The 12,453-nt window shown below is 32.1% G+C and overlaps 1 protein-coding gene across 1 annotated transcript in view; it reads left to right on the top strand.

Annotated features, from left to right (window-relative positions):
- LOC120284024 overlaps positions 1 to 1,561 on the top strand; it is a 56,016-nt gene extending 54,455 nt beyond the window's left edge. Inside the window, exons 26-27 of the mRNA XM_039290849.1 lie at positions 571 to 778; positions 913 to 1,561. Coding sequence (XP_039146783.1) covers positions 571 to 778; positions 913 to 1,013 — 309 coding nt within the window. The 3' untranslated portion in view covers positions 1,014 to 1,561. The remainder of the gene's footprint in view (positions 1 to 570; positions 779 to 912) is intronic.
- Positions 1,562 to 12,453: the final 10,892 nt, after the last annotated feature.

Below are 12,453 nucleotides of genomic sequence, written 5' to 3'. Positions count from 1 at the left end.
CCTGTTTTTCAAATTGTGATAAATGCTACATTATTCTTCAAAGATATCTAGATTATGAAATGGTTGGGTAAGCACAAATGCCTAGCATCTACCTTGAGTTGAGAAACCACATCATCTGATATAGCATATCCCAATTGCTTTTAGATAGTAGCACAAAGCCAAATTTCCAAAACCAGGTTACTGATGAGTCCAAGCACCAATGGCTATTCTTGTTTTGATATTTGGACAAGTACAATAATAAAAAATTACATACTTGGGATGAATTCATTTTTGTATTTGTTACAGAATGATTATAATGTTAATTAATGTAGGAAATTTTTGTGTCATCATCTATTATGCTTTCTCTAGTTTAGTGCGAAAGGGTAGTAATGTGCTTTTATAAAAGTTTACAATATCTTCAATTAAATTATTTTTTTTCCTGAATATCTTTTGGTAAAAGTGAAAGTTTTGGCCAACCTTGTTCTGTTCGTCATATTTGGATGTAGTAACTCGTGAATGATGTTAAATATGTTATTATATTATACAATATAATTTCCAAATCATTTATGACCAATATTTTGGTTAATCCAGGACCAGGCTATTGCTATAGTCACTGAAATATGTGAAACAAATAAATCCAAGCCCATTCATCCAAAAGCAGAAGGTGTATGTTTGTTATTACTACAAGTATTGGAGAAATGCTTGTATCTTGAGTTCTGTGTGTCGCAGTCTTGTGGCATCCGGCCTGTGTCAGGACGTGTCGAAGACTTCTCAAAGGAGTTCAAACGATTGCTTCAAGGTGAAAAGTCGACTTCTTAACATATTCTTTGCTTGATGGCATGTATTGCTTGGGCTTCTCAAATATGATACTTCTCTTTCTTCTAGTGGTTGATATGGTTATTATCTGACAATCTTTATTCTGCGTTGTCACAGTTGCAGAGCCACTTACAAGCTTCAAAGCATCTCTCAGGTCACTAATGCAGATAATAACACTCGTGTATCCTGGAATACTGCAAATTAACAGAATTGTCTGATGTTTACGTCTAATAGTCCAAATGTACCCCTCAAACAACTTGTATAACTGAATATTGGTGTACGCATGCCATCAGATGACCATCATTAACCTGTAGAAGAGCATTCGAATACTTCGCAGTTGGCCCTTCCAATCAAGAGAGTTCAGAGTGATGACCGCATGGATTCTTTGCAACTTGACGAGGTTCTCCATCGCTGACTGTAGGCTAGATAGCATTCAGCTTCTCTGGAAGATTAGGAATGGTGTGATGCATCCACCCAGGGATTCTACATGCAAGTTCTGTTAAAAAAAAAAAAAAGGATTTGATGAGTTTAAGGGTGGGTACATTTCATCCTTTTTACTTGTCCAAATACCAAGTTTACATTTACATTCTGCCTGTATTATTATTCAAAGATTCTTTTAGTTAGCAACATTTTCTCAACCTTTTAAATTGAGAGAGAGAGAGAGAGAGGGAGAGAGAGAGATCCTATGCTTTGTGTTTTAAAGTTGCAGCAACCCTTGTAAGTTAAAGTTTGGAGGCCCTTTCTCAACCTGGTGGAATTTTGCTCAGCTGGTTAGATGATACCTCTCATTCCGTCTGTCAGCAGGTTTGTATGTTGTTTTCTAATTCTCTGATGCAAGACTTCGTTTAAGAGTCAATTAGTACCCTCAGAATGCATAAGATCACTAGCAGTATGGCCCGCAGCATTTTATGTGAACAAGAAATATTTATTGGCAGATGTTTGTCAAGTTATTCAATATTCCAAGATTACCAGGATTACACGAGGATTGTATCCTCTAGTTTTTTTTATCCCCGTTTCAAATCTGGGTGTCGCCTAATCAACAAAAGGACTCTTTTAAAAAACATCAAAACTCAAGTGTGTATGTGCAACATCAACTATGGTACTGGGAATATCAATTAACCCAATTCTTGCTGTGGATATCATCTATGATACAAGGAATATTGGTGAATTCATGGATTAGAGTGAATCAAATTATGGAGAATGAAATGGGGAATAAAAATGGCAAAAATATGTTCGGTTAGAGGGGATAGGATTGGAGAATGGAAAAAAAAAATATATAAGAAAGAAACGTGGTGTTATAAATACATGATATTGTATAAAATAAATACATGATATTATATAAAATAATGGAAGGTGTTTAATAATAACTAAATTTATTATATTATAAAATAATTTAAATAATGACTATAATTGAATAATTCATTTTAATTATCCTCTTTAATTTACAGTAACTTTGCTCTAATTGTTTTAATTAAAATAATTAAATAGTTAATTTTTATTTAATTAAACATCTATAGAGGGTAAAGTGTCTTCTCACTTTAATTATTACAATTAAATATTTTTATTAACTATTTATTTAACTAAATCTACACGAGGCACGTGTCTAACAAACCATTCTATTTTTAATGGTTTTGTCCTCCGTCTTGAGGACTAAATTAGATAGGAGTCATAGCTTAGAACATTATTATAATAAGCCAGCTTAGTCAAGCCACAAGTTTTTAAAGGCAGCACAAGCCAGTTGGAAACCCACTATCTCAATCAAGTTATATAGATGACTTAGTTGCCTATTTTGCTTTTGGCTAGTTCTATGTTTTAATGGCCAAAATAAACATAAAGATATAGCTTATAGCATATTTGTCCAATTAAGCTAAGTGATTACTTTTCTTTTCAATATGATTTTGAGAAATAAAAGGTGATCATGGTCCATATGTTGATCCAGAAATCATGGATCAAATAGGATTGGTAGACCTAAGCATCACATTGTTACATATATAGACGAGGGCATTGTTATCAGAATCAGATCGAACATTGGACCGTTCAAAGTCCCAAGTTAATGGTCACAATGTCAATTGGGTCAATATCGGATCAATATAAATATTAATAATAAATTATCATATTATGTGATAAATAATAAAATACTATTTTAAATAATTTAATATTTGAGAAGTAAGAAATAAAAATAAAAAAGTACCAATTTATTCCAAATTTAAATAAGATACAAACAACAATTTGATGTGTTTAACATACTATTTAAATTTTGCCTTAGTTGCCACGATAACTTGAAAATTTGTCATTGTTTTCTACTCTTTCTTCCATTGTTTAGTCATGTTAGTTGTTGTTTGGAGATCATGGAAACATACTCTATTTGTTGCCTATTTCTTAGATTTGTTAGTTGAAATTTTCTGTATTTAAATACATTCTTTGTTTAATGATCTTTGAAAGATATCTACTGTACACATTCTTATTTGTTTCTTGCCAATGTTCCATCTTTTTCATTCTCAAAATCAAGTTAGAGTTAGAAAATTAATTCCAATAAATTGGTATTAGAGCTTTTTTCTTGAGGGACTAGTGACTAAGAGAAACACCATTTTTCCTCTTCCATAGAATCAAAAATAACTTGGCTCTTAATTTCCATATTTCAGATTGGTTCAAAAAATTCTTATTACAATGCTTGAATGATTTGTAACAACCATCTCCTTGCTAGAAAATACCAAGTATCTGTTGAAGGTTAGTTAGGTAGAAGTATTGAATGTTTTGCAAGCGCAAGAACAGAGAAGGCATATGATGTCATACCAGGGAGAAAAAAAGAAAGAAGAACAAAAAGGAAAATTCAGGTTATGATTCTACTTGTACAAGAAGGGGAACAAAATTTGATTTCCTTCCATGTAGACATTATGGAAAAAAGGTCATCCACCTTTCAAATGTTGGAGAAGACCATATCAGCAGTATGAAAAATGTCAACAAAAGGGGCATCATTGAAAGATATTTGAGAGCAATACTCAGCTGAAGACGGCGACACAAGTCAATCTTCAACAAAAGAATGTTGCTCAGGTAAAAAAATCAGGAAGAGAAGGAGCAACTCTTTGTAGCTCATGAGCTAGTAGATTTTTTGAAAACTGAATAGGATCCAAAGTGAAGAGCTACAATAAAGGAAGAACTTAGAATTATTGAGAAGAATCAGACTTGGAAGCTTGTGAAAAGGCTTGAAAACTGAAAAGTGATAGGAGTGAATGGGTCTTCAGAACCAAGTTGAATGCAAATGGTTCAATCAACAAGCACAAAGATAGACTTGTTGTGAAATGATATGCTCAAATCTTTGATGTTGATTTTTTGATATGTTTGCTGTTGTTGCTAAACTGGAAACAATCAGATTACTACTTGCCATTGCTGCACAAAAGGACTAGAAAGTATATTAGCTAGATGTTAAATCTATATTCTTGCATGGATTTCTCGAGAAGAGAGTTATGTTGAGTAGCCCGAAGAATTTATTGTTAAAGGGTATGAAGATGAAGTCTATTTGCTCCAAAAGGCTTTATGTGGACTAAAGCAGGCACCCAAAACCTGGTAAACAGAATTAAAGAACATTTAATGGAGTTAACTTTCAGAAAAGTTGCAGCGAAGCTACCTTCTACATTAAATGTGACGAAATCAATTTCGTTATTGTGTCTTTAATCCGTTGGTTACAGGAAGCAATGATGATCTTGTTAAAAAATTTAAAGAAGACATTTAACATACTTCCGAGATGACAGACTTGGGAGAGATTACTTAGCATCATTGAGAAGAATCAGACTTGGAAGCTTGTGAAAAGGCTTGAAAACTAAAAAGTAATAGGAATTAATGGGTCTTCAGAACCAAGTTGAATGCAAATGATTCAATCAACAAGCACAAAGGCAGACTTGTTGTGAAATGGTATGCTCAAATCTTTGGTGTTTATTTTTTGATATGTTTGCTGCTGTTGCTAAACTGGAAACAATCAGATTACTACTTTCCATTGCTGCACAAAATTGCTAGAAAGTATATCAGCTAGATGTTAAATCTATATTCTTGCATGGATTTCTCGATGAGAGAGTTATGTTGAGTAGCCAGAAGAATTTGTTGTTAAAGGACATGAAGATGAAGTCTATTTGATCTAAAAGGCTTTATTTGGACTAAAACAGGCACCCAAAACCTGGTACAACAAAATTGAAGAGAATTTAATGGAGTTAAGTTTCAGACAAGTTGCAGCGAAGCTACCCTTTACATTAAAGATGACAAAATCAATTTTGTTATTGTGTCTTTATATGTGGATGATCTGTTGGTTACAGGAAGAAATGATGATCTTGTTAAAAAAATTTAAAGAAGACATTTAACATACTTTCGAGATGATAGACTTGGGAGAAATTAACTATTTTCTGGGAATGGAAATTAAGCTAAAGAACAATAAAGTTTTCATTTGCTAGAAGAAGTGTGCAAAAGGGATTCTGAAAAATCTTAGAATGGAAGATTGCAAAAGCACATCTACTCAAATGTGTTTAAAAAAACTGAGTAAGAATGATTATGCTGAAAGAGTAGATGAAACTTTTAACCGAAACTTAGTTGGTTGTCTCATGTATCTTACAGCAATAAGGCCTAATATTTTACATGTTGTAAGTTTTCTGTTGCGCAACCGTAAGCGCACGGTTTTGCCAAGTAGTAAATAAGCTATTGATCCCATGAGGACCAAGTGTGATTACTAATCTATTGCAACAATCGGCTATCTAGGCAATTAAAAGATGTGAGAATAAAAACAACAAAGTAGTGAAAGCACACAAATGAGGAATATAGAGATGCAGGGGTGTGGATTAAGATTCAGATTTGGATGAACTTAGGTTTGGGAACTCACCACAACGAGCAATGAATGAAGTGTTGGATCTAAACTTGATTTGGGTAGATTATTTGAAGGGTATTAATCCTCAGCTACTTATCACTCTCTTTCAAGAGATAACAAGTTGATCTTGATTAGGCCATATCCTACTTTCGTGGTAGATGAACCCATTCAAAACCCTAATAAGATTTATGATTAAGTGATGAACCCTCAAGAATTACCTTTTAGTTAATTCAGGGTGACTTAAGAAGTTCCAAAACCTTGTTTACACTTTCAGTTAACCTTGGTCTTTGAGAAAATACAAGCAAGGTTTTCACACTCACAAGCTGTGTTACTTAAATCAAAAGCCAACTCAAAGAAATCTACCCTTAAGCACAAAAGATCCATACAAAATTAACAACACAACAAACAATTGCTACTTTGGGCTAATCCCAAACCTAAAGAAAAGTTTTACACCTCTATGTCTCAATTACAAAGGAAAATAGGAAGAATAAAGGTTATGCAAAGACACAGCACAACAGGGTTTGGAAAACTCTATATGATGTCCACAAAGATCTGATCTTTAATTCCCCAGCCCTCTTCTCCTTCTCCAGCCCTTCTCAGAGTCTTTAGAAGTTCCTTTTATCTTCTCCAGCTACCACCCCTTGCTGCTCCCTTTCTTTCTTACCCTAAAAACCCTTTCATGTTGCCTTTTTATAGCCAGTGACAAGAGTTGGGCCCCAGTTAGCTTTATAGACCACATGTACTTTTCGCAGACCACAAGTGAGTTGTGTGCCCTCCAAAAATTGATCCTCAGTTTATAGAATTTCTTGGTCAGCTCCAGCCTTCTACAAACAAAATAAGAAGAAGGAGTAGTTTGTACAAAATGGAAGGGGAAATCATTACAGAGGCTAAGAAAATGCATGATTAATGATGGATTACTAGCTAGATGCATGGTGGTAATAATACCATTTTTATGTACAACATTTTCTATCTAGATTTACTAATTGTGCAACTGAAACTCATCTTAGTGTAGCTAAAAGAGTGATCAGATATGCCAAGGGAACACTTGATTTTGGAGTTAAGTCCTGTGTAAGTCTGAAGTGTTTTTGCAAGGGCAGTTTGATAGTGATTGGGAGTGCTTCTGGTTATTGTTTTATTTTTGGCTTAAGAGTTTTCCATTGGTGTTAAAAGAAGTAGGAGATTGTTGCATAATTTACTACTAAAGCTAAATTTATAGCAACAATTGCTGCTGCAAATTAAGTCTTATGGCTTAGAAATGTGTTGTCTGATTTGAATTTACAGTAAGAAGGTTGTACATAAGTGTTTGTGGATAATCAAGTTACAATTTCTATGTCAAATAATTTTGTTTTTCATAGCAAACAAAGCATTTCGACATCAAATTGTTTTTACTCAAAGATGTGCAAAAGGAAGGATTTGTTGGTTTAAAATATTACATGATTGGATTTCAGCTGGCAGACTTGTTCTCCAAGGCTTTACCAAATAGAAAATTTTAGTTTTTAAGGGAGAAACTTGGAATTTGCAGCAACTAAAGTAAGTAGGAGTGTTGAAGTTTTGCCTTACTTATTACAAGAACTTGAAAAATTAGTTAATATTTTTTACTCTTTCTGCCATATTTTTAGTCATATTAACTTTTTTGATTGTTTCAATTAGTAGTTTCTGATTTTTAGGAGATCATGGAAACATGCTCTATTTAAACATGCTCTATTTGTTGCTTGTTTCTCGGATTTGTTAGTTGAAATTTCTGTATATAAACATATTCTTTGTTTAATGAAATCTGAGAGATGTCTACAACAAACTTTATTATATGTTTCTTGCCTTTTTCATTGTTTTCATTCTCAAAGTTATGTTAGAGTTAGAAAATTAATTCTAACACATAAAAAAAGTGAAATTGAAAAAAAAAAATGATATTAAAAGTTTACATAATATCAACAAAAAGCATATATACCAAGGTTATATGATAATTCTTCAAGACTTGAAGTAATCAAGGTTTATATATACTAAAAAAAATAAAAGATGGAACTATTGAACCTCACCAGCATTAACTCCCTTGGTGTTTGAACTTTGCAAACTGGATCTGATAATGAATCAACAAGCATTTTGCATCCTTTGCACCTCCAACCACTTGGCAAACTCTATTCTTTACTAGGTTTCTTTACTTCTCTTCTCCATCCATGAACTGCAGATGTGGGACGATGGGAGGCTAATAGAAATAAGAGGGATGTTGACAATTACCTGCTTCTAGTGCTATGTTTTTTTTTACTGTATTTTTTTATAGTTAAAATGGCATAAAAGATCCTTTTTTCCATATTCAAGGGAGCCATTAAGGGTATTAATGTAATGTTAAGGGTTTATAAAACTAGTTCGGTTCATTAAAAACTGGATAGTTCAAGGGTCGTTTGGCATTGTTGCCAATTCCTGTTTTTTGTTTTCAAAATTCATGTTTTGAAAACAAAACCAAAAAAACATGTTTGGCAACTTGTTTTTGTTTTCAAAAATTTTGGCAACAATCCTCGTGTTTTCAAAAAAAATAGAAAACAATAATTTTATGTTTTCAATTGTTTTGGAAATGTTTTCAAAACTCTTCCTCCCACCATGAAATCCTTCCTCTTCTACGCCTCTCTCTCTCCTTTTAATTTTTAATTCATTTTAATTTTTATTTTTAAAAAATATCATTTTTTTTACAAATTAATAATAATAATTTTAAAATAATTTTTAAGAAAAGTATTTATAAAAATTTAATATTTTGACTTGATATTTTACAAATTAGTTTATATAGTATAAAAAACTATATTTTTAGAAATTATTTGTGAAAATCATTTTTTTTACCCTTGATTTTGATAAACTATGATATAATATAATATATATATTGAAAAATTATTTGTAAAAATCTATTGTTTGAACTATTGACTTTTTACTTGATTTCAGAAAAATAATTATGACTATATCTCTATATTGCCCCTCCTCTATTTTTAATTTTTTTAAAATCAGATGGATCTAATTTTAATATATTTATATATATATATATATATATTAATATTAAATTTTTTAAGACAAACGTCAAAATATTTTTTAGTTTCAAATGGTGTAATTTTTATGAGATATTTTTTACCCATATAATACTAGTCTATGTTATTAACTTTATTTAATAATATAATCAAGTAAACTAATATGAAAAATAAAGTTTTATAAAAAAATTTTAAAAATATGGATTTTAAAAAAACAATAAAAAAGAGCATTATCATAATTTATGCTAACGAAACATGTTTTTGTTTACCGCTTTTTAAAATACACAATAGTTAGTGTATCCAAACATGTTTTTATTTTTAAAAAATTAAAAATAAAATGAAAACTAAGCAAGAACAAAACAAAAGCGAAACAAAAACAAAAAATAAGAAAACAAAAACGATGCCAAACGACCCTGATCGGGTTAATTTATTAATTAATAATCAATAAATTATTAATTAAATCGACGGTTGAATTTTGTTCATTCGGGTCAATTGCAACTTTGGGTCAATTACAAAACAGAACCTGTTCCATGACCGGCTCAATGGTTCAACAAGTCGAATCAGCAGTCTGGTCATGTTCTAATAGCAATATGGAAGAGGGCCCCATTATTATTGTACTTGTGACTCTCACTGTATATTGCTTGGGTAAGAACTACATCTTTCATAAACCTTATATTCTATACACTTCTCTTTTCCAATCCTCAATCAAACTTTCAAGGTAGTAAAGTGGATACACTAGCTTGAGTTTGGAAGCTAGGGGTGTAAACGAGCCTAGCCGAGCTAAGCCAAATCAAGCCGAGTATCACCAGGCTTGAGCTCAGCTCGTGTATATTATTAAAAGGCTCGATTTTGGCTCGAGCTTGTTCTAGCCATGTTTTTTATGCTCATTCTCGGCTTGCTGAAAAGCTCAAACTTGCCTAGTAAAACTCAAAATTAGTTATACTCAAGCTCGTTTAAGCTCAAGTTCTAAGTGAGCAATATACAATCAAAGAAATCATCAGCGTAATATGTAAAAAGAGGAAACCATACATGTAATCTTTGACCTATACAAAGAGGAAACCATACAAGCAAGCATAAATCAATTTAACATAAACCATACTATCAGCTCGGCCACCTTTCAAAGTACCTAAATCAATTGAACTAACAATGCTTTGAACCACCACTTCAAACAATGTAAATAAATCTAATATAATTTATAATAAAACTCCAATTTCATCCATATCCATAATTCATAATAATATTCCAAGCTCCAAATTCAAATAACACAAATAACATATCCATAATTAAACAATTTTAAATCAAACACAAGATAAGTTTCATCATAATTGAAATACAGCAACAAATTTTCATAAACAAATGTGTAAATGATTGAACCATGACTCCAAGGTATTTTCAGGAAAAATCAACACTTGATAGGAAAAGTAACTTCTACTGCTTTCTTTTCTTTCTACAATAAGAAAGTAAACATTATTAAAGAAACTTGATATATGTTAGTTACTATGTATATGTATACATAAATAAATCAAGTAAATAAAAACACTTAATAATCATACCTTACTATTTTTCTTCATGCATTGAAAGCAACACAACCAATCACCTCCACAAATTAAGCCTTGCACAGTATCAGCATACAATGAAGCATGATATGAATCAATAACTCATCCACTAGCACTAAAAGTGCATTTAGAAGCTATAATAGTTATAGATGTAGCAAGAATATCTCTAACCATCTTAGACAAAACACGATACTTCATGGTCTTTGCCTTCCACCACTCCAAGGTGTCAAACTTGCTAGAATCTTCATCACTAATATAACACCCTTCTTCAAGATAAATATCCAAATTAGATTTTTGTGAAGTAATAGTTTCAACTGTCTTCACAAATGCTTTAAACTGAGACTATCCTAAGAAGAACTTTGTCCATTTGCACTACTAGTACTACTTGTGCAACCAATGGATTGATCCTCAACAAGATATTCATTGTAAAGCTCATACAAACAATTTTCCACATCAAGAATATGAGTTTATGCTTCCAAAGCAGGATACATTCTAGGAAATGAAAACTCAATAGCTCTCATTTTGCATCCAGGATCCAAAATAGCACCCATTGCCATCAAAAAATTGCATTCACCCAAATACTTGTCAAACTTGTTTTTCAAATTTGTAACCATATCAAAAATGAATTTATCTCTACCTCTATCTTGATATTTTCTATATAATATTTCTTTGAAAAACATCATTTAAAAACAAGTTTGAGGTAGAATACCCACTTCTATAAATAATATTGGTAGTGGAATTGAACACTTCAATAATTTCACAAACTTTTTCTGCCTTTTCCCACACTTTATTACTTTGACAACAATCATAGGTGATATCATGATATTTGTATCTTGGGAAGACATCTTTGAACTACAATGCAACTGATAGCATCTCATAAGTTTAATTCCACCTTGTCTTGCAATCAAGCACCAACTTCCTATAAGGTAATTGCAACTACTGCACAATCTCTGAAAACATAATTAGTCTCCTTTTAGATTGCTTAATATGAAGCACACTATCATGGATATTTTTAATGACAGTTTCAATCTTTGAAAGACCAAATTGAACCATTATGTTCAAAATGTGAGTTGTGCATGGAACATGAAACATTCTTCCACCACAAAGCAACTTCTTATGTCTTGTAAAAGTGTCCTTCAAATTTCAAATGGCAACATCATTCATTCAAACATTATTAACCGAGATTGTTGACACCTTACTTTTAATTCCCCATTCTTTGCAACATCTATAAATAGTATCAATAATGTCAATACCGCGAAGAGGCAGAGGAAGATGCACAAAATTAAGAACATATTTCTATAGTTTCCAATCAACAAAGTGTCCTGTCACAACCATGTACTCCATCTTTTGAGGTGATGACATCCATATATCGGTTGTCAAGCTGATTTTGTTGACATTCTTCAATAATGCAAACAACCTCTTCTTTTCATTCTCATACACAATCATACAATCCTTCTTCACTGTGACAGGAGAAATTATTTCCCATTGAGGCATTCCCCTTTTGTTGCATCATGTTAAAACCTTCATCCTCTACAATGGAAAATGGATGCTCATGCACTTGAATCCAACGAGCAATTGCCTCTCTCATCTTCCCTATGGCCAATTTGCCATCCGTAAATGCCGGTGTTATTTGTATGCCAACATATTCCCTTTCTTTTTGTTTAAAACTAATTTTTTTTCTATTGACTTAAAACAAATTTTCTCAACGAACATGTTTTCAAATGTCTTCCAAAGTGTGTTGTGTCACCACTTGCAAGAATGGGGATCTTAGTCTTGCAATGGACACACTATCCTTTTTTCTCCCTATTTGGAAGAATAACTTCAACAAATTCAAACCAAATAGATGAAGTCTTTTATCTTTTTCTCTTTTCAAATGTCTCCTCTTCTCTTGTATTTGTTGTTGTCATTGTCGTTGTTGTATTAATATTGATATTGGTGATAGCATTTGGAGAACATTCATCTTCTAATGGTTGACTAGTCATTGAATTATTCTGACAAGATGACATTGGTAAACGCCTAAATATATGTATTCTATGCATAAAACTTCTGCACTATTCATGTATTCTTTGATGAATCAATGTCGTTTTATGGTTTAATTGGTTTCATTCATGTTACAAGTCTCAAAGAAGCCTAGGTGAGCTCGACAGCACAATTGAGAAAGAAATCAGCACCGAAAATGGCATTTCAGAGCCTCGTACTATAGCAATACTATAGCAACTACTGTTGCACGAAGTATTGGAGAAACGACAAA

Source organism: Dioscorea cayenensis, chromosome 19, assembly GCF_009730915.1.
Source record: "Dioscorea cayenensis subsp. rotundata cultivar TDr96_F1 chromosome 19, TDr96_F1_v2_PseudoChromosome.rev07_lg8_w22 25.fasta, whole genome shotgun sequence".
Classification (NCBI taxonomy): Eukaryota; Viridiplantae; Streptophyta; class Magnoliopsida; order Dioscoreales; family Dioscoreaceae; genus Dioscorea; species Dioscorea cayenensis.
This window is presented reverse-complemented; position numbering and strand designations above follow the sequence as displayed.